This window comes from Plectropomus leopardus, chromosome 18 (genome assembly GCF_008729295.1).
Source record: "Plectropomus leopardus isolate mb chromosome 18, YSFRI_Pleo_2.0, whole genome shotgun sequence".
NCBI classification, from domain to species: Eukaryota; Metazoa; Chordata; class Actinopteri; order Perciformes; family Serranidae; genus Plectropomus; species Plectropomus leopardus.
In genome coordinates this window covers 17093379-17119798 of record NC_056480.1, presented here as the reverse complement: position 1 = coordinate 17119798, position 26420 = coordinate 17093379, and the positions used below count along the sequence as shown (strand labels likewise).

At 40.0% G+C, this 26420-nt stretch overlaps 3 protein-coding genes across 3 annotated transcripts; all 3 read left to right on the top strand.

Annotated features, from left to right (window-relative positions):
- Positions 1 to 2253: 2253 nt before the first annotated feature.
- On the top strand, positions 2254 to 3396 carry LOC121958173 (4-galactosyl-N-acetylglucosaminide 3-alpha-L-fucosyltransferase 9-like). Its single transcript, XM_042507044.1, has one exon. The coding sequence runs from the start codon at positions 2254 to 2256 to the stop codon at positions 3394 to 3396; it is 1143 nt and encodes a 380-aa protein (XP_042362978.1).
- Positions 3397 to 4105: 709 nt separating this feature from the next.
- Positions 4106 to 11500, top strand: LOC121957374 (transmembrane protein 196). Its single transcript, XM_042505914.1, has 5 exons — positions 4106 to 4346; positions 7279 to 7335; positions 9828 to 9963; positions 10487 to 10605; positions 11149 to 11500. Exons 1-5 carry the CDS (start codon positions 4182 to 4184, stop codon positions 11218 to 11220), a joined length of 549 nt encoding a protein of 182 aa, XP_042361848.1. The 5' UTR covers positions 4106 to 4181; the 3' UTR covers positions 11221 to 11500.
- A 2921-nt stretch (positions 11501 to 14421) lies between these two features.
- On the top strand, positions 14422 to 19767 carry polr1f (RNA polymerase I subunit F). Its single transcript, XM_042506440.1, has 4 exons — positions 14422 to 14726; positions 16014 to 16155; positions 16935 to 17143; positions 18306 to 19767. The coding sequence occupies exons 1-4, from the start codon at positions 14425 to 14427 to the stop codon at positions 18781 to 18783; spliced, it is 1131 nt and encodes a 376-aa protein (XP_042362374.1). The 5' UTR covers positions 14422 to 14424; the 3' UTR covers positions 18784 to 19767.
- The last annotated feature ends 6653 nt before the right edge of the window (positions 19768 to 26420 follow it).

Here is a 26420-nt window from a genome sequence, read left to right as displayed (position 1 = left end):
TGAGCACCAGTCAAACTAACATCCTGCCGCCCATTATATATAGGCATTGGAATATAAACTGAATGACATCTGTGCAGCATCAGGAAGAGTAATATCCTTTGTTTCACTAAAACTTGGCTTAGAGAGCATCATTTAACCAGGAGGCTCTTTTTCCATTTGCTGATTTGACAGAGCAGAGGACTCTGGGGAGAGAAGGAGAGGAGTTGAGTGCTTTACGGTGAATAAGGACTGGTGTGTCCATGCGAATATGAGGTGCTGTCCCATTCCTGCTGTAGGCTGTGCAGAGGTGGCCGCAGAACAGCGCTGCTCAATTTAAGGATAAAGGATTGTGCAGCCATCTGCATTTAAATCATTCCACAAACAGTAACTATGGATATACAACAGTTTTGATCACCTTTTTTTTAGTGTTATTTTAGGGTTCTTAAGTTTTTCAGCTCTGTCAGAGTAATCGACTCCAACTCAAATGTTCAGAAGTGTTTGCAGAAATAAGTCCATCTCACTCAGGTTCATCCATCTTCCTGTCACCTGTTATCTGTTTGTGCGATGCAGAGATTGTTCTGTATAGGTCCGCCTGAGAGGGAGACAAAGATGCTTCTGTTGGTTTGTGTGCAGTCTTTGCTCAGAGTAATCTGTCATGTCGTTTGGTCATTCATGCTTTGTTTAAGTTTTCTATAGGCACACCTTAATGTGGGTGAAAGGTTAGCTGGGGAGCTGAGAGGGATGAATGAGGATGCAAATATATCGGGTTAAACATGATTTGCTATAGGTTTAATAAGGGAGCACTTTTCTGTGATTGTGTGCTGTTACACATGTAACGTCCACATAAATAAATCAGTGTTTATGTCTGATAGTGGCAGTGATAGTTTATGTCTTGTTTGAATTTTACAGGGGTAAGGTGACTTTGATTATTTCACATTTGTTTAATTCTGTAGATGTAATAGTTTTGCGCTGTTTACTTCATAGCATTACAATGATCATATTTAATGCTCCTGTGTGTATACCGCTAATTTAAATGATTTTAAAGTCAACAACACTTTGAAATATTCAAACTATTATCAAATAAAGACTGTCTCTGTCTCATCTTAGAGGGATTATGAATGTTTTAACATGATTTTTTAAAATGCGTCATAACTAAACACACAACTTCTATATAAATATAATTTAAAAGTCAAATCAAGTTCCAAGTGCTCGACTGCCCGCTCTGACACAGGGTTGGTTAGACTCATTAGTAGGTGGAGCGTCAGTCCAATGGCCCATTTGAAGTGGCTCCCATAAGGATGAGAGAAATTCTTGGGCTGCGTTTTACTTGTCACACCTGTGCAGCTTCAGTCAGGATTATGCAGAATATCCACACGCTTACCTTCCAAGCAGCAAAACAATAAAGTAAGTATTTTGACCAAACTTTCCACCTTTGCTACTTTGAAAATGATCATTGACACCACTTTTTGGTGGAACGAGAATTGCATGACCTCAACATTATGAATTCCTAATTGATTATGGCCTTTAACTTAAACAATTAAGACCATTTTGAACTCTGTGTGATACCTTTAAAAAGAATACCTGAATGATTTATTGCTAATAATTATTGAGGGAATGTTTTTCCAGTGATTCTGATACAGGTTTCTTATTTCCTTGCAGGTTTAATATGGCCAGTGGTGGAAGTATTTCGCTATTTTATTTTATTAAAAGGAACAATACTACAGTGTAAATGTTTTTATTTCAATTAAATAAAAGTACAAAAGTATTAACATGAAAATATGTTTAGTACCAAAAGTAAAAGTATTCCTTGACTACAGTGGCCAGTTTGTGAATAATGTACTAGATCTGAGTTATGATGTTTTGATAGATAGATAGATAGATAGATAGATAGATAGATAGATAGATAGATAGATAGATAGATAGATAGATTAAAATTTATTAAAATACAATGACAATTAAAATTTGACAACACATTAAAACGCAAGACAACAGATTAAAAACAATAACAAACAGAGATAAAGGTTGAGCTCACTTACTTTATGTCCTGCTGTGTATCTAAGCCTATAATAATTCATCATAATTTATTGGTTGATTTATATTTTGTGTTTATAATCTACATCTGTAAAGTAACTCAAACTTTCAAATAAATGCAGTTGACTACAATATATATATATATATATATATATATATATATATATATATATATGCATACTTTTGTTTACAGTATTATCCTTTTAAGTTGATTTAAAGTAAAGCACTTGAGTAAATATACTTATGGCATTCATTTATCGTCTTCTACGAGTCACCCTGGCAGTGACTCTCATGCTGGCTGGATTCATAACTCTGTTTTTAATGTACTATAAGTCATTCCCATCTCCAAAATGTCATCCTCACCCAGCTCATATAGGGCGGCGGACAAAGCAGGGGAATTTTTCCATTACATCAGTTGTTACAAAAAAACCCAACCCTGCAGAGACACAACAGAAAGACAAGCCCATACTGCTGCTGTGGTTCTGGCCTGAAAACAAAAAGTTTGATTTTCAAGACTGCAAGAGGCTCTTCCAAATTGACAGCTGCCACCTCACAGATGATAGATCTCTGTACTCCACAGCTCATGGAGTTTTGGTGTTTCACAGAGCTATCCAGGATGACCTCTCCAATCTCCCCACCTCACCCAGACCCAGATTTCAGAGGTGGATCTGGTTTAACATGGACTCACCTACCAACATGCGCAAAATTGAAGGCATTCAAGGCCTTTTTAATTTAACCTTGAGCTACAGGAAGGATGCGGATATCCACGTTCGCTGGCGACTGACTCTCAAGAGGAACACGGATGAAGATTTTGTGCTACCCAAGAAGGAGAGATTGCTTTGTTTGATTGTGGATGGCGACAACCTCCTAACAAAATCAGCTGAGAGATACAAGTACTACGAAGAGCTTATAAAGCACATCAAGGTGGATGTCTTTCACAGATCCTCAGCCGAGCTCTTGAAGGCTGAGAACTATTTCCTGACTATCAGCAGCTGCAAATTCTACCTTTCCTTTGAGGATCCAGTTCACAGAGATTACATCACTGAAACGTTCAATGGACCTCTTGCAGCCGGGACTGTGCCGATAGTTATGGGCCCACCGAGAACAAACTATGAGGATTTTGCCCCAGGTACTTCCTTCATACATGTAAATGACTTCCCGCATGCCGCGGCACTGGCTGAGTTCCTCCTGTCACTGGATAAGGATAATGAGACTTATATGAGATACTTTAATTGGCGACAGTTCTTTACTGCCACGCGTCATCCTGTTGAGGGCAGTCATGAGTTTGCACACGCTATCTGCCAGGCCTGTCACCACATGGGCATGAACAGTGTGTACAGAGTTGTACCTGATGTGTACAAGTGGTTCTTACAGGGAAGCTATTAATCTTCTGTTCCTCTGCAGACATTAAAAGGACAAATTAGAATAATGCTAGACAGAGAAATGATCTGGCATTAAAACATTTAGGCTTATTTCTCAACGCATGTACATGTGTTGCTGGAACTTTTTATGACCAAAGAAATGTTCCACATTGTTTTTGTGTTATTTGCCGTAAATGTATTTGGAAGATTATTCAGTTGATGTGTTTTTTTTTAAAGAAATTGATTTGTGTGTGTGTTTGTTGAGACAGTTTTCAATGATGTGAGAACTAAAAATGAAGCTGGTTGTTTAAATGTGTTGTATGAGTAAACTTGCATTGCCTTACCTCCAGAGCCTGTCATGTAGTCAGATCTTCAGGACTGAAGGTGTTTTGGTGTTTGGATGTTTCCACATGTGGGCGGAGGCTGCGACTCGTGGTCTCTTGGCTACGGCCCTGGACTGCGCACGTGTTTGCGTGCGCGCGGATTCGTGCATTGTGTGTGCGTGTGTGCGTGTGTGTGTGTGTTTGCAGTGGTGCTAAAGTACCTTGGACAGCGCCAGGCTGCACACACGCACATGAGCAAGCGGAGGAACTTCAGCGGAGCGCTCTGTCTTTACAAACACCATCCAACCGCAGAGGCAGCTTCCCTTCTCCCAGTTTTGTTTGCTTTCACCTTTCAGCTTTACTTGGACCTACTTGTTCGGATAACCCCTTTTTCCCGGTTGCGTATGAAGCAGTAATAGAGCTTCGCCGCACTCGGAGCACCGAGAAGCGGACTCCTGTCTCTCGCTGGAGAGATGCCCGGGGCAGGATGTGCTCTAGCCGCAAGATCCTGTGGAGCCTGCTCCTGCTGTCCGTGGTGGAGGTGGGCCTGGGTGTGGCGAGCATTGTCCTGGGAGCCGTGGGCATTAGCTGGGTCCGGGGCGAGCACAAGCCGCAGCAGGGCGACGCGTCCCCGGTGTGGAGCGGACTCTGTGTACGTCCTGGGAACAACTTTTTTCCCTTACTCTCCTTTATTTACTTTCAGAGAGGATAAGTATCTTCAGGGGTGTTGTGGAGAGTAGAGGCAAACTTAAAACTCAGGTGAACTGTCAGCCTTGGTACTTTCATCTAAAAAATATTGCTCGTAGAGTACAGGCTGTTGGCCATTTCTCTGAGTATTTCAAATAAGGCATGAATGTGAATATAATTTGGCCCTATAAACGCAAGACAGATAAGGGGATTGGTGTTTTACTATGATTGTAAGTGGGAGATGTGAGCATAAAATACGTATAAATTCTGTATATTGATGCTTACATATAAAACGACTGTAACTTAAAACCATTTGAAACCTGAGCGAATTGGCTTGATTTCTTTCTAAAACATGGGAAGAAGGCTACAAGCAACGAAAGGAGAAATGACTCCAAAATTAGATGGAAATTAGGGGGAAAAAAATCCCTGAAAATGTTTTTTTTAAACAGGAAAAAAAGAGGAAATACAGTTGAAAAAAACAACAATAATTTTGCAACATCATTTTAAATATAGGTTTTTATGATTTTTAAAAAAAATAATTCTCTAAATCTACTAATTTCTTGCAATTTGTGAAACATTTATTACCAAGTTGCCATTACCTTTTCCAATGTTTTTGAGATAAAATGCATCAATTTAAAAAGGTTTATAAATATATGTGAAATGTGTACAAAAGCAGCACGCAGAAGTGATGTTACTGCAGGTTTCAAAGGGTTAACTCACCCTTTGAACTGACAAAAATCATATATAAACACTTAAAAAAAAGTACAAATCAGCTATTTTCTTAAAACAGTCCTCCTAATAAGGGGCTTTTCCATGGCTCAAGGCTCTATTTATATCAAACACTTCTGAAGCTCTGTAGGGCACAGTGACAAGCTTTTGCTTTGAGGAAGATTGAGATATTAAATTGGTTTTTGTTCATACTAGTGGTTGTTTATCTAATAATCACTAACTGGAAGTTATGCCTATTCCCCAGTATTGAGACCCACAGTGTGTTGAAGCCTAATATTTTGGTTATACTCTCCTTCATTGTGTTTGTCCATTAGATATTATAGAGACACACACTGCTATATGGCCTATAAATGCCTCTGTGCCGGAGCTAAAGATCAGTTTCATTCATTCATGCTTGAATAGTTGCTCGGTCCTCCGCAGGGTCAAAGCTTTATAAGAAAAATCGCTCCTCTGCATATGTCTCCTCTTGTTAGAGCGCTGCTCTCGTCCTCATTGTCTTGATTGTGCTGCAGAGCAATGAAAAGTTGAGTTTCTGGCATTTTAGTTGCTATATATATCCTTGAATCAATTACTTCACGATGGCTGCTGCTCCAGCTGAGGTAACACAGTCTGTCTTATTGCTGAGAGTTACTGTAAGTGCCTGGAGCGTAGGCAATATATGAGCAGAGAAATAAAGGAAGAAATGAAGATATATCAGATTTTTGTGTGGAGTATCTCAAAGAGTCCTGAGGTGTGTTTATGTATGTGACAAGAAGGCAAACTGTGATATTATTACATTATATAGGGCAAATATTTGAGTGTAAGTGCATGTAGTGTGTGTGTGTGTGTGTGTGTGTGTGTGTGTGTGTGTGTGTGTATAAAGTTGCTGCAAAGCTGTTATGCAGTGTGACAGGTGTGTGTTCAACCTCACAGCTGTTCTGCTGAGTCAGCCATCCTGTCTCGTGATTATCCAAAGCTTTAGATCTCCTGTTAGGAGCTGGGAGTCATTAAGTCTGACTGACTGCTGTCCTCGAAGAAGATTGAATGTCCAACCTTTGATCATTGCTGAAATGGGAAAGTAATTCTTGTTCAACTCTGATATTTGTCAGATTTGAACAAGGATACATGAGATTACTGTAATTCATCACTTTAATATTGTTCCAAGTCACTGGGCAACCTTTTGATAACTGGAAAGTCATTTGTTACATTCAGTTATATTTTGAGTGTGTAATTTCTAAATCAAAATCCTCAATCTTTGTTTGATCTAATCTGTCCTTAAAAGTTTGTCTATAGAGCCAGTAATAATAAAAACGGTCAACAATCACCTACTCTGATTTGGTTAAAATAAAACCTTAATTCACCCGGTTGAATGTGAAAACATGCTGGCTCTATGCGGTGGAATTGGCAGTGGCAAAAGGAATCTTACTCTATCGACCTAAAGGTCTATCTTGTTGTGAGCCGTTCCACAATGTTGTCAGACATTTAAAAATCTTTCTGTCAGTGGCAAACACAAGCACTTTTAGTGGATGTAAATTGATGATGCACAAATGCCCTGAGTGGTTAAATTGCAGCTTTTTTCCCAGCAATTTAATTGAGTCAATTCAATTTCAGTTTCAAAAATTGTTGTCTCCATTGATCATTTAAACACAAAAACATGGGGTCCAGGTTGAAAAATACCAAAGTTACCCTCTAAGTTAAAGCAGAGTGATTTCAATGTACGTCCTAAATGAATGTAAAACTGCAACAGGTGTACTGTAACAGACCATAAGACTGAAACTGACACACACACACACACACACACACACACACACACACACACACTCACACAGAGATGATTTCTTCCAGCAACTTTCTGCCAAACAATGCAGCTTGCAGCTCATTGTGCTCTCCTACTTGTAAGTGTACTCTGCCAGTGTAATCCACCACCATGCTCTTCCCATTCAGTCTGAATCACTGACATCCAGCACAATGTGGCTTCCTGCTAGCGCCCACAATAACACACTCTATTTTTAGAGGGAGAAAGTTGCATCTGAATAAGCGAGTGTAAAGAATACATTCACCCTTTTCCTGCTGTCAACACGGAGATAATGGAGTCATGAAAATAGCTTAAATTCCACAGAGTTCCTCAACCAGTAGTTTTGCAACTTTGAAACCGCTCATTTACTCAGTTGTTCTCTCTCTCATTCCAGTTTCTTGTCTGTGGGATGTGTGGAGTGCTGTGTGCTCGAAAGAGGACGGGTCTTATTGTAAGTACATAGATAAATTTACTGTAGTTATTTTGTGCCGCTTAGGAACAAAACAACTATGTCCTTTCTTATATGTATTAGTTTGTGGTCTCTCTTTACAAATACCATATCTCTTTTTAGTACGTCCTGTCATCCATCTTCATATACAGTCCTTTTTTTGTCCCTATTTCCCGATTTAATGCTAAGCAAAGCTTACTGTTTGCTGGTTTTAGTTTCAGATTTCACAAACAGATAAGAGTGCTATCAATCTTCTCAGTTTACTATTAATATACTACTAACTGACTCAGCAAGAAGGCGAATAAGCGCATTACCCAAAATGTTGATCATTTTGTGCTTTTTGAAAAATGAACACTCTTTTTTACAAGTAAAAAATTGAAATCAGAGTAATGTTAGACATGATTTAGTCTCCGCCTTATTCTTCTCCTGCAGCTTTTGCTGAAATCTCAAGCTCTTGGTGGCATTAACCTAAAACAAATCTGCTCAGATTCAGTAAGATCCTCATGAATCGGTGAGTTTTCAGGCCTGTCCATTAATTATAGACAGTATTCATGTTATCGGTGCCCTCTATGGCAAAAAAAAAAAAAATTCAGAGTAGATTTAAACACACAGTTTCTGAGAAGATGGTATTTTGTGAGGCAAAGTAGTGTTTTAGAGATGATGAAGATGAAACCCTAATAATTATTCATTATTATATACTAAAACATGTTTTTACTTTGAAATACTTATTTTGACCACCAGATACTCTACTATTCAATGAAATGACTTGACGATGTTGTGTGCTGTCACCAGAGGTGGAAGGAGTATGCAGGCCCTTACTTAAGTAAAAGTACTAATACAACACTGTGAAAATACTCTGTACAAGTAAAAGTACTGCACCGAAAATGTTGCAGTAAGTAAAAGTAAGTACAGTCAGAAAAATGTACTTAAAGTATTAGAAGTACCCAATGCAGAACAATCCTTAAAAACAAACACTTTTTTTTTTATCAAACTACATAAAAATTAGTTTGTTGGCTAACTGATTAGTCAACTAATTGTTTCAGCTGTGTCCGTATGAACTATTTGGTAATTTAATTTATAACAAATCATCATGTTTTATAAACTCTTCTCATGTTTTCTGTGCAAAAATCCTACAGTGCTTGAGTAAACGTTCTTAGTTACCACTGGCTGTCGCTCATCAAGCATAAAATATGAGTCAAAACTATAAAGTCTAAAGGATGCAAATATGTGGTCTGTTTCATAAATATTGACAGATTATCTAGCCAGAAGTTACAAGTAAAGACTGTCTAATTGTGTCAAACACCCAAAGGTACTTGTGTGTTGTCCTGTCCTGCAGGAGCATGCCATGCGCTCTGAAACAGACATCTGAGGAAACCAGAGGAGACAAGCAGTCACCTCTCCTCTTCTCTTTCTGTCGTTCTTTCCATCTTTTTAGCTCAGCATTCGCAGTCGCAGTCTCTCTGTGTCTCGGAGTCCTCGTGTTTCTCTCTGACTCTCTCTCTGTCTCCTGCGGGGAGGGCACTAATGATGGATCAATGTCAGCACAATCTGCTGTAACAGAGACATCCCTCAACCTTTCTCTCCCTCAGTCTCACCCTATCCCATCCCGCCTATCGTCTCTGTCACCGTCTTTATCCTCGTGACTTTCCCTTTCTCATCTATCCACCTTCCAACTCTCTACCTTCTCTGTTCAATCTCATCCTCGCCGGTCGTTTTAATGCTCTGACTCGCTCCATCTTCCTCTCCTCATCGTTTTCCATCCCCTCCCTCTTTGTTTGCCTGAGGGGTGATGATTGCATTAGGTTGGTTTGGCTCCGAAGTCCTGCCAGCCGCTTTCCACACTTCACCGGGTAATGACTGAAATTGGAGAAGCCCTTTTCCATGCGGTTAAAGGCACTAAAGGCATCTGTACTGGGAGCAATGAAAGAGAACCTGAACTCCAGACACAATACACACTCACATCCATGCACAATATACAGGGGGTGAAATTGAATCAAACGGATTTTCATATTCTGAATGCTAAGTAATGAACTGCAGTCATTTTCCCATCAGATCCTGCTGGGAAAAACATAGATTCTCATAATGGGGTTGAGTTTTCCAGCTGCTTTATTATTCTCAGGATGTAATCCGTAAAATGTGTGTGATTAAGTACCGAAAGGAAAATCTCACTAACAGTCTACCAAACAAATCACACACACACAAAAAAACAAGAGAGTGATGCAAGCATATTTACGAGCCGTGCAATATTTCTGGAAGAGACAGCGTGCTTTGAGAGCGATCCAATTTTCTAATAGGAAATGAGATTTATTTTGACTGAAACGCATTACTCATCAGAGCTGCCATCGTCCAAAACAGCAGAATGATGGAGATGGAAGCTCAATAGCAGTTTGTATATCTCCCGTCCCATCACATTTTGTCAGTTTGTTTACAGTTTTGTTGACAGGATATCAATTCTGCTGTTTGCATTAATATAAACCATTCTCTCTGTCCCTCAGATGATCCTATTTTCAGCCTGCTGTATCTGTGGTCTGATTGGTGGGATCCTCAACTTCCAGTTTGTTCGCGCACTGAACAAACGACCAGACTCCATGCAGTCCATCCATCTGGCTGCCATGACTCTGGCCTGTCTGGGTAAACAAGAAATTACACGACACAATGTGATGCAATGCAACACACTGGACAATTCATTCAATAACAGTTATTAATGTCTACTGTGTGTGACATGTGTATGCAATCAAAATATAGGAATATTGTTAGAATGCATCTGTGTTCAAGTGTCTAAAGGGAGCAATCCAACTAATGGTTGTCGAGATATTTCAGTGGTTAAGTGAGAACTTCGCCCTGCTGGTGCTGTTAAAGGGAAAAGTTGTGATTCACACTCTGTGGAACATGAATGTCTTTACAAAATATCACAGCAGTCTATCCAGTAGTTGCTGAAATATTTTTAGTTTGGACCAAAATGACAGACCAACCAACAAACCAACCAACCAACCAACCAACCAACAGATGTTCTTCTGATCTAGCATGCCCACATCAGATATGTCTTTAGCATGGCTAAAAAATAGTATTAAAAAACTAAAGACAGGAAAGCCAACTATAAAGATTTTTTTCCCATTGTTTCTCCTGAAAGTTTCCCTTTTCCTGTCTTGTTTAGGGATCTCCTCCTGTACCTTATCCACATGGCTCACCTGTCGACTGGCCAGCTCGGAGCAGCAGAGGATGTTCCTGGAAAGGGAACACTCGTTGCACCACTCACACGAGATGACCGAGAAGGTAGGACATGAAATCGGATAAGAGCTTCTAATTGATCAGCTTGTAAACAGTTTGGCCTTCAGATCCACAAGTACAGAAAATGTGGCTCGAGAGGATTTTAAAGTTTGTGTTTGGGCAGTGAATGTTAAGCATGGAGTCCTTAAAATAATGAACATAGCCACCTTGACATTTGCGTGGAATCTTGTCATAATTAGTGTATGAATCTCATATTAAAGCATGTTTTGTGAAGTCACAGTGACCTTGAGACATGGCATTCACAAGAATGGGATGGACAGATACAAGGACAGATGGAGGGACAGAAAACATAATTCCTCCAGCCAAAGCTATCCCCCAAATTTATATTCATGAAAATCAGTTACCAAAACCAGTACCTCTTTTTGTACCAGGCTGTAAAAATGTTTATTTCTGCTGTGAATTTGGCATTTTAACATGGGTGTCAATTTACTCCGTTTGGAGCCAGACTCAAGTGGCCATTTGAGTAACTGCAGTTTTCAGCACTTGAGCACAGCTTGATGTTAAGTTTTCTTGTGTGTCCCCTTACAGGAGATCCTGGATAACTCCAGTAACGGCATTCCTCAGATCTCCTACAACGGACACACCACAGCTTCACCATGACAACATGTCACCAAAGGCGACTTGCACACACTGAAACAGAGACGGTTCATGAACCGCTTGCTGTCAGGTGACAAAGACAGCATGTACTTCTTCCTACATGTCCTGCGGCATAGGCAGTAACTGTATCCTGACCGCAGAGAGTGAAACCAGGTCTCCCGCCTTGGACGCCTTTTCTGGGCCGCTGGAGTAAAAGAGGGGCATTTTAACCATAAGAGGGAGGTGTTTGTGCTTATGAATGATTATGCAAACATGGGTTCAAACCCCCTCTTATCAACTCAAACCAAAGCCGCCGAGGAGAGCTGGGTCATAATTCAGATGACAAACATCTGCGTGAAATCATCTGACCTTTAAACTAACGGGAAGGAAGGATATATTTTATGATGCAATGAGATGCCTCGATGTGGTGAGCACAAACCGAGCATGCAGCTTATTTGAAGAGCTACTGCAACTTCAGTCTCAGTGTCTTTATTCTTTCTCTCTGTCTTATTATGGATTCATGGAATGCAGATTTCGAGATAGTAAACTGTATGTATCGTCCGATAACGGAATGCTTTGATATGAAATACAGTGATGCGCAATGTACTGTACAATATATCTATGCTTGTATATCAGGAATCTAGTCGTACCTATAAATCAAACATATTTTTATAAATGCTTCTTATAAAAGTGAATTCAATTAAAGTATGACAAAACTGAGTGATGCTTCTTCTTGCATGGAGTATTTCAGTAGAATTCAGTTTAACGTTTTAATGCTGTGCATCAGTGTGTGCATGTGTGTTTGTGTGGTGGCTCTGCATGTTTTTGTAAGTATGCAAGAGTTGTGAGTTAGTGAGTTGCCCCCTCACAGCATTTTAATTAATACACTTAAAGGTTTTCAATTGAGTACAAGTATGTTTTCTGACCTTAGAATGAGCCATTATATCTACATAGGGAGAGTCTGCCCTGTTTAAGTGTCATGTTTATACAGTAGCCCAGTATAGGAAAATCAAACACTGGCTCTAGACAGGGCCCTTTTCGTTTTCACAATAGTAAGTGTCAGTGTTTTTTCTAGTTAAAATTACCCGGTTTGTTTGTTCCTCTGCACATCATTCAGCTCCCAGTTAAAAACCCCCGTCTGGATCTCATAGGCCTGTGATGAGCCAAACAGCATTGGAGAAACATTGATTTGTAATGTTAAACTGCTTTATTCTGTGTTTTTCACTATTTAAATCACCAGCTCTGTTTTTTTCAGCTCGTGATGAACATCTGGATCTGTAAACGTTAGAACCCTAACTCATCAGAGAAAAAAAGTGAGCACACATTAGCAGGTACTTGTTGTAGACAGGCTGAACAGCAGCACTGGTTAGTAACCTGAAACTGCTTTATTTAAATCACTGGGATTTGTTGTTTTTGTTGTTTTGGAGTGGAAGTGATCTCGGTGGATAATTCAGCTCCCTGTAAATACTCCCTGGACAAGAAAAACAGAGGGAATTCAAACCAAGAGAAGCTTCAGTTGTTTGAAATCTGAAATCTTCACCACTAGGTTCTGCTTCATCCTACACACTGCTCATTTAATGTTAACTTTTTGATAAATTCTAAAATTTTCAGAAAAAAAACACTCAACAATATATTGTACATGAACAATCTGTGCAGCACACTGTCAACATAATCAGTGCGGAGCAAGATTTAGGAAGCCACTGCATTCATACAGGACCACTGTTTATTTCAGTGATGCCTTTGGCTCCACTTGAGCTTCACACACTTATCGTAAAGTTAAGTGATGAAGTAAATCTGTTTTATAGAACCTCTCACATCCCCTCGCAAGCAACAATAAACAATATCACATACACCCACATGCATGCACAGGGACAGACACACAGCTGTAACATCTAATGAAGATATACAACTGCTCTGACAACATCACACTGCTCAATACCTCATTATGGTCTTTGCCTACTCCAGAAAGCACCGCACTCTGTGTGTGTCTGTGTCTGTGTCTGTGTGTGTGTTAACTAGGGCTCACAGCAGCATAAGCCACTGGGAGCTCTTGCTGACTAAGAAACCACGTCACAATTTATCACCGTGACAACAGACAGGAGTGGGCCATGGTGCCCAAGAGAGTGCTAGATCTGCACTGCACTGCACTGTGCGCGTGAGTGTGTGTGTGTGTGTGTGTGTATGTTTATGAGAGAAATGCTGAATCATGTGACCTCCTGTCATGCTGCTCTGTCAGAAAACTGTAACACTAGATTCGACTGTGTGTGTGTGTGTGTGTGTGTGTGTTTGTGCATGTGTTGGTGTATGTGTGCACACAATTGTGTTTTTCTGTGTGTGTGTGTGTGTGTGTGTGTGTGTGTGTGTGTCTGTGTGTGCACTAATTGACACCTCAGGTCACCCTAATGATCTTAATGTGCAATCGCAGGTGATAACAGGATACAGAATCAATGACCGTATCTTATCAGATGAATAGCTGTACAGCATCCTTGCAGGTTAGTCAGTGCACACTTTGCAGTTTACATAACGAAGGGCATGTTGGGGAGGCATCTTTTTCAGTGGTTTCGATAAAGATCCATGTCAAAATACTGTCCCAAGCATTTGTGAAGCTTTTTGTGTGTGAGTGTGGTTTATTGCAGGACTAAATGGATATACTAGCTCCCTATTAACTCCCTATTCTTCTGTGAAGTGTGAGCAGTATCACTATGCTGGAATATTACATGCACTCAGCTTTTCTGTCTGTCTGATTAAGCACAATTTAACTTGCTTATAAGCACCAAGTAAGCAAATTATTTCATCACCTGAAATAACGGACCTAAATTTAGATTCAGTTATGATTAATCATATTAACACACACCAACTACCACTCTGTGAACCTTGGGCTTTCAGGAGGCTCTGGGTGGCTTCAGGACAGTTGTCACTTTGCCCTGGTGGCTTGGCAGGAGCAGTGTTTGTACCTTTATTACACCAACTCATTATTTTTCATCATTGATTAAAAGTCATTTTATATATATAATTTACTGTACGCTGCAAATTGTATTTTGTATTTTACTAAAGACTTAACTTAGAAACTGCTGGACTGTCACAATTCTAAATCTTTTTCGACTGCATTTTCACCTCCTGGCCACAAGGTGGCAATAAAAAGAAACATTTTCAATACTTTGACAGATGTTGCGCCTTCTTCAAAGCGGAAATAGTGTGTCTTTTCCTTTTCCGGTCTTCCTAAACAGCATGGCGAACTTGAAGCATGCAGAAAGCAACTCAAAACATGTGAACATGTCCGGCGAAATATCCGCCACCTCTGCTGAAATCCAGCCGGCCGAAGAGACCTCTGTACCGGGCAGGGTCGCGGGCGCGGTCCCGTGCGCGGTCCCGTCGTTCGCAGCCGCTTCCGAGCTGCTGTCAGCGCCGTACTCGTGTCTGGTCATGAACGCGCACCGGAGACACATCGCCCTGCCGCCCATGTACCTGAACAAGAAGAGGACAGGTATCCAGGAGGAGCTGGAGGCCGAGCTGCTCAAGTTCTCAGAGAGGTAACAACACCAGACATGCAGTTTTTTTCCTCTTTTTAGACACAATAACCTCTTCAGCTCTGTCCACATGCTGGACACCTCTAACAGCGTCAGGTTGAGCTGTGCCTGCTGGTGTGTTAATGTAGCCGTGCTCTGTGTTGGAAATATTTGAGGTTGTAGTTGCAGGAGAAGTTTTCACTTCACTGTAACTACCAGAAACAAGCTGTAAAACAAGGCTTGTTTCTGGTAGTGGAGGAGAAAATATTTCAGACCTGTCATTTAATCCTTTGGAATCTGAGCAGAATGATTTGATTTCTTTCAAAAACACGAAGGGAAAAAGGCAATGAGCAACTTGGCAAGAAATGTCTCACAAATTGCAAGAAATATGTAGAAGGTGATTAAATTTTTAGGGTGTTCAGACCATTTTTTGTTTGTTGTTTTCAACTTTTGTTTGCCCATTTTTAGTTAATTTTCTGTTTTGTCTGTCTCTTTTTAAGTTGCTTGTTGTGATATCCCCAAGTTTTTTTTTTAAAGAAATCAAACTAATTTGTTCAGGTTTTAAAGGGTTAAGCAAAAGTTGCAGTCACAAGATAACAATAGCACACTACGTCCAAAATGCACTGAAAGCATAGGAAGTAAAAACACTCCCTTGTGCAGCAGACTGCCTGCTGACAGTTATGCAATATTATCCGGTTAATATTAATGTAGCATTACTGTATATGCAGCATTTTATACTGCAGACAGTTAAAGTAAATCTAATTTTACTACTTTAAACTGATTTGTTCAGTGCAAATCAGTGCATCTTTTTGTAACATCTTCTATCCATTCACATTTCAAGTTTTCACATTACTAGGATTTCTAACTTTGATACAATACCTCGAAAAATATCAACATTCAATACAATTTTCCATAGCACGGGCTAAAATTGACATTGAGCGCACACAATTACATTTTATTAAAATACTAATATTATAAGGCTGTAAAATGGCAACTATGACTTTTCCTTTTTGCTCTCGGAGAGAAGAGAGAGCAAGAAAATGGTATTGCCGATTTCAGTACTGAGGAAAATAAGTGTGTTAACCCTTTCAATTTATCAATATATTTATCAATCAATATTTCAAGCACAGGTTCAACATGCAGGGTTCTAATGACAGAGATCTAATGTAATGTAATGCGATGAGGACGACATAAGAGTTGTCAAAAAATATCCCAATCTGTATAACTATTTGCACATTTCATCTGACAGTAAAAGTATATTAAATTGTTTTCTATCAGACTAATTCACCCTGACCTGTTTGACTCACACAGCCTAAAAGGAGTACCCCTGGCTTACAACGACATCAGGATAGTGGGCCAGCACGGAGCCATCTACGACGACAGTGGCTACATCCACATGGACATAGAGGCCAACTTTATTGTCTTTCAGCCCAAAAAAGGACAGAAACTGCTGGTAAGATTTACAGTTAGTGTATTTGGCAGATGGTGTTATCCAGAGTGTACTTCTTAGTTTTGGCCTGAGTCTTGGCTGTGCTGGGCTGAGTTTGGATGAAAACTCTTAGAGTCTTTGTGTGTAAACAGGATGTGTAGTACAGTCTGTTGATTTCATTAAATATGCATGGAACAATATAATAATGTTATACACTGTACATGATTTGTGAGAGCATATGATTCATGCATTTGGCTGCAAAATACAAACCCCATGCACAACCAAGAGAACATTAACTCTTTCAAACATGGAACGACATCACTTTTCTTGACACCTTCATAAAAGTACATAAATCTTTGAAATCTGTATTTGATTTCTATTGACACAGAAAAAAAGACAATGAGCAATTTGGCCAGAAATGTTTCCTTCAAGTTAAAAGAAAGTTGTAGATTTGAAAAATATTTTTGAAGAAGCTAGGGAGAAATATAAAAAAAATCTACATTCATAATTATCAGAATTATTTATTTAAAATTATTTTCTGGAGTTGTTATTATAATTTTAAGCACTTTTTGACTAAAATCAGGTCCTTGTTTTTGCTTTTGTTTATTTGTTTCATTTTTTTCTTTTTAACTTTCGGGCAATTTTCCTTTACTTTTTACAATTTTTAAAAAATGTTTGGGTCAATGGGTCATGTTTTTGAAAGACGTCAAGCTAATTTGCTTAGGTCTCAAAGGGTTAAGAAGATCTGAACCTCTGGCCCATTTTTTCTACGTTAAGTAATTCTACTTTGTTACTCCTCTCAGGGCAACGTGAATAAACTAGGAGTAAGCCACGTGGGCTGCCTGGTACACGGGTGCTTCAACGCCAGCATCCCCAAACCCAACCTGGTTTCCGTGGAAACCTGGCGGGATGCAGGGCCCAGAATCGGAACAGAGCTGGAGTTTGAGGTGACTGCACTTGACGCTGACACTGCGGGGGTGCTACTGATCAGAGGACGGTTGGATAGGACCAGGTAAGTGTGTTGTGGTGGTGCAAGAGGAAGTGATGGTGGCTGAAGGGGGACAAAAGTAACCCGTCTTTACTTTTGCTACATAGCTGGTAACTCGTCACCTTTTGATGGTATTTGGTGTTTTGATTGAAAAACATGGCATCTCAGGGATTCATATTAAACCAAAGAGTTTTTTTTTGTTTTGTTTTTCATTTCAATGGTGCGTTATGCAAACATGTTTAGCCACAATTGTGATGAAAAATGCTTTCTTTAGCGGTTACTTGAAATGTTTAACTAAGCTACAGAATGTTAGTTTGTCCAGATTGAGCTAACTTTAGCTTTGCATGTGACAGAGGCAACAATTAAAAGTGGTGCAGGAGATGCATGCTGTAGGACGTCATCTTATTTATTTTCCCATGGGACGTGAGCATTTCGACTCTAAAGGCAGTGTCGCTGATACTGAATGATGCGCGTCAAAACAACCAAGACGCGCCGGTCGCTTCCTATGTAAAGTTCTGCGCATAGGTGGCATCTTGGCACATTACATTTCTCCAGAGAGGCAGCACTTTTATCACATCCGCTCCCTGGATCGGCACATCTCAACTGCCGTACCCGGACTGCTACCTCTGTCAGTATTGTGAGTGCGATGTGTGCCGCCTGCCAAGTGTAGCAGAGAAGAGGAGAGAAGGAGTTAAAGAGTGTCAAGAAACAGGTACCTGGCTTAGCAAAGCCTTGTAATCTTTTACACAGCTTTCTTATGTTGATTATTTTATAGTTTAGGCTAAAAAATGTCAAACAGTAGTGAAAAACACCCTCCATAATTTCCCAGAGCCCAAGTCAATGTCTCTAGGTTACTAAGATATTTAAATTACAATGATATAAAATGTGTATCATTAGCAGATTATGCTTATAGATGAAAAGTGGCTGTCAGTTTTTCCTGCTGACTTTAGTTTACAGATACAAATACTAAATAATAACTTTTTTTTTTTTTTTTAACTTTAATAGCTTATACAATTTAGAAGTTTTAAGTGGAAATGTACATTAATTAGAAATCTAATTTTAATAAGAAAGACTTTGTGTTGACAGTTTTCTTCGTTATAGCGTTTTTTTAATGAGTTGCAGAATGCTTCTGAGGATGTGGTTAAACTCTTGATTAATTCTTGTGTTTCACCTGTGTGTGTTTCAGGGTGCAGGAGCTGTTGGCTGTGGGTGAGAGCTCAGAGTCTGGCGTCCCTGCAGACCAGCCAGAACCACCAGAGACGGAACCGAACCCAGAGCCCACCGCAGAGTCTCCCGAGGACACCCCCAAGAAGAAGAAAAAGAGGAAAGACAAAGCGCATGACGCAGAGAGAGAAGAGGAGGTGACAGATACACCCTCCTGTCAGTTCGATGGAAACAAAACATCAGATCTCAACGGGACAGTGAATGAAGCCAATGGCAGTGAGGCTGGTGAGAAAAAGAAGAAGAAAAAGAAAAAGGATAAACAAGTGAAAGAGGAGGAGGAGGAGGAGGTTGAGCTCTCTGCCATGGAGGTCCAAGGCAGTGACTCCAGCGGTTACCTCAGTGACATGCCGAGCAAAAAGAGGAGACGTGAAACTGGGACAGATCCTGAAACGCCAAAATCCAAAAAGAAGAGGAAAAGTGACATTGAGCAGTTTGCCTGAAAAATGTTTCATACCCCGTTTTCTGTTTTGAGATCCTTCCATTGTGTGTAATAATTGAGGTAAAATACAACATTAATGACAACTGTGGTTCTGGAGGAATATCCAGATGCACCTTAATGATTAAACACAATTTTAGCAAGAGAGATATCTGTTGACTTCTTCTGATGTAGCCTTAAAGCTTTGAACACAGGGTCCAACTCGCAGAAGGAGCCTGTCCACAGTCATTTGTTGTGGCTTGTGGAACAGCACACAAGAGAAGATGAGACAGGTCAGTCCTCATTAGATTGTAATTGCCTTACACAGCCTGATGGGGGAGCAAAACTGCTGCACACGTCTAAATTCAGAGGAGTGAAACCTTGTCAACTTAATCTGTGAAACACTTTGCTGAGAGTAAATAGGGTGAGTTTTTGCATCGGATTGATAGAACCAAATCGGGAAAACATAAATGAATGCTCTGTACTGACTGTACTTTAGTACTTTTTCTCCTGCTTGGACACCAAGCTGAAGACCAAGCTCCATGTAAGAAACTTCTCTACTGCCTCATGTGCCTCTTTGAATGGGTTGTCCGTAAGGACAGCTGCAATGCAAGAAAAAACTTTTTTACACCCAAAGATCCAGTAAGCATCCTATAAATAGATCATGCACAGCGACAAACTGTGCAGTCTGGAATTATCTGTGCTATTTCACTGCCTTCCTTCAGTGTTGCATTGACTGTTTTTACATTAAGGTGGAGAGAATAAACATAAAGAGATATATATTTTGAAAAGTTAACCCTGCTTCCATTTTTGAAATACTAAAGGGGTCAACAGAATTCACTGATTTAGAAATCTACATCATTTCTTTGACTGTAAGAAAAGCACGTCTTTGTAATGATTATAAAGACAAAGATTTCTTGTTTTTCATGGCAAATTCCCTCCCACAAAAAACCCTCTTTTATGCTGACCAGTGGGTGTTAAGTGATAAAGTGCTGAGAGACAGCCTAAAGATCTTTGTTTTCTTTACCCCCACCTACACACACACACACACACACACACACACACACACACACACACACACACACACAGAGAGAGCCTTCCAGTGGGGAGTCTAATTAGCTGTGAGGTGCTAAGAGCCAGAGAGCTTATCAGGATCTGACTAAAGAGGAGCGATAAGGAGCTGCAATTAACTCGGCTCATCTTCATCTGTCACACCTGATCATGTACATCTGTGCTTTATAATTAAAATCCTTTAATAATGACCTAACTGCAGACTTGAAGGCTTATTAGAAAGTGAGAACTCCATAAGTATTTATCAGACGAATAGTTATCTAAAAAATATTTATTCACCTGCTTGCTGAGAGTTAGATGAGAACATTGTTATTGCTCACACGCCTTTATGTTAAATAATAAGCTGCCATCAGCAGCTGCTTCACTTAGTTTATCATAAATACTGGTAACAGCCAGCCTGGCTCTGTCCAGAGGTTTCAAAAATACAACAACAAGGATCCCTAAATCTCACTAATTAAAACAATACATCTTATATAAGTGTAAATATAACAGTCTTCTGTTTGAGGGGGGTTATAGAGTGTCTGCTTGTTTCCCGGCAGATGATCACGGCTAAGAAACTACTTAGATTTTTATATTTTAAAGGAAAACATTGGAAAAGATATTGATCTAATTTAAAACCCTTTATACACAGAGATAGCACTACAAAGTCTCTTCTTTATGACCCCTTTGCATTCTACACAGACCCAAAAAACAGCAGCATCAAGCTGCTGCAGTCTGTGATGTTAGAAAGCATGCCGCATCATTGAAACAAAAGAGGAGTGACGTTTAACACGACAGCGTCGTCCTCTAATGGGACGCTCACAAATCTGAGCCTTCTTTTTAATAATAACGGCATAACGTGGCAGTAAATTACTGTCCCTCTCATATGACGGTTGATATCATCCTTTGCTCGGAGGGTAAGGAGCTCCAGAATCTCTGATTCTCTCCCAAATTGTGAAGTTTTTCAGCAGCCGTTCTACCTCTTTGAGGTAGCTGCTCACTGTTGTCAGCTGCCTTTTTTTAATCTCCTGGCAATGAGTCACACACTTAACACACTGTCAAAACACCTGTCCTGTTCATAGTCCCATCCGCTGTCCCTTTAACACAGACATTTATTCGGCACTGTTCCTGCCTCTGCTGCCAGCTTAAAGGCAAGACAAGTCTGACCCCCCCCCTCCATGATCGTACCTTTCATACAGAATAGCAACGGCCTGATATTTCCGCCTTTAACAGGAAGTGTAAAAGAAGCTTAACTGTCAAGCAAGAAATTATCTATTTTCCTAAATGTTGAGAAATTCCTTTAATGGATCACCAGCATGTATACCTGCATAATTACAAAAAAAAAAATCTGAAATATCCTTAATCAACCATCCATTTAAAAAAGTCAACATATTACAGTTACGAAAAGTCATGGCTATGCTTTGTTCTACCTTGAGTAGTAGTATCTTAAAAACTGAAGCCGTTTTGGGAGATTTGTTCTTGGAAAGTGGAAAGTGGTAGAGAGGGGCGTCCTGGTTGCTCACCGGCTAGAGTGCGTATCAGTAAGATTGAGTCGTTGGGGCGCCCACTGGCTCACCTGGTAGAGCAGGTGCCCCATGTCAAAAGGCTGTGTCCTTGTCACAGTGGCTGTTGGTTATATTTCACCCTCAGGGTTTTGCTGCATGTCATCTCCTCTCTCTCTCCCCCTTCCATGCTATAGCTGTCCTGTCTAATAAATGCCAAAAAAAGCCCCTAAAATAATCTTAAAAAAAAGGTTGAGTCCTTACCACAGCAGTTTTGCATGTCATCCCCTCTTCCCCTCAGCCTTTCCTGTCTCTATCATTCTCACTTTTAAAATAGAGCAGAAATGCTCCTCCCTTTGTAGAATTTTTTCTTTTGTAAAGAAAAAAAATCTACGAAAGAAAACCTAAAATGTTACTGAAACAAGATTTGAGTTCTTAATGAACTAACTCATGAAAATGGGCTAAACCTGCTTCCATTCAAACACGCACACTCAAAATAAGCAGAAAAAAGCTCATGTTACACAGATTTCAGCCTTCAGCAGAGGAGTATTAACTCCAATTAAAACATTTTTTGACCATCTAATGTACTTGTAATCACAGTCATTTAAAATCACTCACAGACACTTTTTTAACGACCTCAAACGGTGCTCCTTCTGCTGTTTCATCTGTGTAAATACACAAAACACTTACAGCTTGTAATTCTAAGCTAAAGCGATTTAAAAACAGTGATCTAAAAAGTTGGTGGTCTTTAAATGGTTCACTGTTATTTGTCCTCCCATGACCCCCCTCCACCTTTATCACTCTTTTGCCTGATTTCAGCCGCGGCTCACGTGCACCTCTCCTGCACCTGTGCCCCCACCCTCCATCACCACTCATTTATCTTCCTCCTATCACTCCCTCACCCAGACTCCCCCTCTTCCCCTCTCCTGCTTTCTCTCTTCCTCCTACTTGTCTCTCTGATTTATAGGAGGCGGTGTGCAGTTCACACACATTCCACTTCTGACACACACCCCGCCTCCTGCCACTGGACTCTCATATCTAGCCACAGTCGTTTATCTTCATGATCCTCCGAAGGAGAGAAGAAGAAGAGGGAGGGCTAGAGAGAGGAGACAATAGGAGGAGTGTTGTTTTTGTTGAGCGGGCCAGACTATCTTTTTAAACACCTCTGTGTGTGTCTGCCTCTCAAGGAGTGGTCTCTGGTGTGTGTGTTAATGTGTGTGTGTCTCTATCTCCTGTGTCAAAGTTTCCAGGCCTGGCGGCTCCTACATGAAAGAGCCCCTGAAGTCTTTATAGAGAACAAACGGCTCCCTGACGCAATGCTCCAGGTTCAGGAAGGACACACATACACACACACACACACACACACACACACACATCTCATGCCACACACTCACTGGCTCACTCAGTCATTCACTCATGCAGACACACCACATCCACAACCCACAATCCACAAATCCCCATCCTTGCACACCCCGGTTGGCCAGGCCTAATTAGTTATGTGGTCGGCACTTTGCTCTATCCCAGAGCCCCAAATGGCAGCAGGTCATAAAACCTTAAGTGTTCCACCAGTCAGAGCCGCGCAACTGTGGCCATATATCCTCCAACACGGCCCAGCCAGGGCGGACTCGTATCAAGGCCCATCTCTCACAGGCCTACTGACATCCGTGAAATCCCTTTATGGCATTTTCAAAGGCATTTCTGAGAGTTTTCTGGCACTCCTGCTTTGCATCTCTGTTTTTTATGCTCCCTCAGGTAGGCAAATAGCCCGAGCTCACACAGCGTCAGACGGGCTCAAGCATTAAACTTTTTCCCAAGGGATCAGGGTCCACACACACGTATACAAGAGCACATGCACACACACTGTTAACCCCAAAAGTAAACGTTACTTTTAGTTGGTGAGTTTGATTCCCAGAGTTAGTTTGTTTCCTTGGCACCCGACACCCACCATCCTGCCCTCGGTAACCCTGGCGATGACAGACGGGTGTTTCTTGTGACATTATTTTGCTCAAGGGAATTGTGTTTAGGTCCATGTGTGTGTTTTTCAAACACCTACTATCTTTTGAATACTTCAGGGGGTCTCTGAATGGTTTGGGCTTCTGACCTCTTCCTCTGTGTATATTACGTTCTGCAGGTGAACAGAGGTAGTAACAAAATACATTTTCTAAAGGACTTTAGTCTTCAAAAGTAAAAGTTAAGGTTTCCTTTTTGTTGTATTACATCATTTTTCAAAGTTTAACCCTTTGAATCCCGCAAAAGAAATGGCACTTGGATATTATCGCTTATTGTGATGCCTTTTCATGGAGTATCTTCAAATGCTTCATGTTTCTAAAATCTGTACAACGGAAGCCAAAGGTTATGTATGTAAATAAACCATGATAATCGTTTGAAGTATTAAAATTGTGTGATTAAAAAAATGGGCATGTTTTTCTTCAGATATCGTAGGCTTACAGATTTTGTTGATTTAGTCATTTTTTTCTCGATATTTGTGCCTTTGCTATTTTGTTGTGATACAGCCTATAGATTAAGGTAATATCTGTAAAAGTTATGTACAGCTCTGTCAGAAATCGAAGAGACACATATTTTTCTCAGGTTCTGGGAGTCTCAGGGTCAGCCCAGGTGGCTGCTTGGTTGTCTGGTGGAGATCTGCACTCTCCTGGGTGCAATTTTCTAGTTTGTCAGAACTAAGTAAAAGTATTTTTTTAATTCTTCAGTAATTTTTTGCCTTGCCATATATGCACGTACATACGTAGTGTAAAGTTATGCAAGTTTGGTTTAAGGAAGTTAAGTAATATAGGTTAGGTCTAGAAAAGTAAAGTTACAAAAATTAGGTTTCAGAAAAGAAACTTGGTTGGGTGACGTCACATTACATACTCAATGTTATGTACTTATAATAAAGTTACATGGTTTAGGAAAAGAATAACTCAAACTGTAGTTGGTGTCACACTGGACACAAACACAGGTCTCATGTTGGAGAGTCCTGTGTTTGTTTTACTGATCCACCATCCCAACCTGCTTCCTCACGCTGACTTTCACTCTTTATAATACTGTCTTTTTTACTTCCATCAGCACACTCGGCACCTCCCAGCATTCCCGATTATGTGGGTTATATTGGATTCTTGTGCATTACTTTTCATAGTGTACATATAAACAGTGCAAGAGAAAACCTGTTGTCCACATATCTTTTGGGTTTACTTGAGTTTTCATCTCAGTTTCTGTGTTCATTTTCTGTGTGTGTGTGTGTCTGTGTGTATATGTGTATGTGCATACTCTGCCCTGCCCTGGCCAGCCAACCCAGCGAGATTAATAGGGCTCAGGCTAATCAGGAGGTAATGGGAGGCTCATAGGCGTCTAGACAGTGTTCAGACCAAACTGTAACTCCTACACCCAAAACACTGGGGAAATGTGGCAAAAGGACAAAAGGTAAATAAAAAAGAAGAGCACAAAGTTTTAATCTTCACTTTTTTTCAGTTATTATGATAGTATCATCATCCACAAAGTTTATATTGAAAGAATGAGGCCAAAGCATCTGAGCATACATCTAAATGTGAACGTGAACACAGTGATTTACTGTGGAACAACAGGCTAATGCAAAAAAATTTATTTTTATCTCTCCCCATACCTTTTGCATATAAATCGAGAGCAGAGCAGAAATGTGGAGAGGAGTAATGAGGGGAGGGGTAAGAAGAGGAACACACACAGCATATCTTCAGACTTTCAGCCACAACCTCCCAAAACCACAGAAAAATAAATAAGCCAGAAGAGGGGAAAGAAAAAACGTATGCGTCTGGAAAAAATGATCTCATGTTTAGTCATGTAACTTTACAGGACGATACCCAGGACACAACTAAATATTTTATTAATATATTTTTATGACAACCTTGTCAAACCGCAAAGCAGAGCTGAAGGTACGTATAGGAAAGATGGCGAGATAGAGAGAGGGAGAGAAAGGAAAGGGGAAGAAAAAGAGAAAGTGAAACCTGGGTGGCCACAGTCCTTCTGATGATGTGTATGTTAGAGCTGATTGCTGGAAAAGCACTTATAAAGTCATTGATACAATGATGAAAGACACTCCCCGGATCAGTGAACCATCCACTGTCTCTGGCAAGAAGGATGACTTTAATTACTAAAGACTGAATGTGACAAATATGTTTAAAAGCCAGATACAAAGATCTACAATGAGTTCTGAGAGCCATGCTTAAAACTAGTGCTCTCACTCATGGCAGCTCTGAGTGCTCATGAAGTTCTTTATTTTGAAACAGAGTTAGTTAAACACTTGTGCAGAGGCAATTTGTCATGGTGGTAAATTAAGAATCAAGGGCATAGCTTTAAAGTTATAGCTGTTGGGGACCATTGAAAAATAATCAACCTGTACCACAGGCTAATTGTAGGTGTCTAAAGCATCTATAAACTACAGCGCTGGAGGACCCAAGTAAAAGTACTATCACCACACTGTAAAACAATCTCTTAATTGTAAAAGCATTAAAAATGTTAAGTATAAATAAAAGTATATGAGTACAGCATCCATTCTTGAGAACTGGGACATTTTTGAAGGGGTTTTGATTTTTAGATGTCAGTTATGCTGGGAAAATATATTTAAAAAAATCTGTCTTTTGCAGATTTTTTTGCAGCTGAGGACTTGAATTTTATCAACTAACACAAATAGTCTTAGCGCTATAAAATCAAACATGAAGGAAATGTTTAATTTTTGTGTGTGTGTGTGTGTGTGTGTGTGTGTGTGTGTGTGTGTGTGTGTGTTAAGACAAGATGATTTAATTATTGCTTCCGGTTTGTAACCAGGAAAATGTATTTAAGTATTAAAGTTTAAGTAGTAATAAATAAAACTACAGAAAATAATTAAAAGGAAAAGCAGCAAGTCCTCATATTTATTATCAAAATAGGTGCCAGTTAATTTCTAATCGTTTCAGCTTCACTTGTATATTTTCACATGGCTTGAGTGCAAAAATCCTAATTCTTAAAATAACTCAAATTGTCACTTAATTGTAGTGGAGTAACAAGGACAATATTAGTAGAAGTATAAAGAGGCATACAATTAAAATACTCAAGTCAAGTAAAAGTAGTCCAAATTGGCACTTATGCACAGTACTTAAAT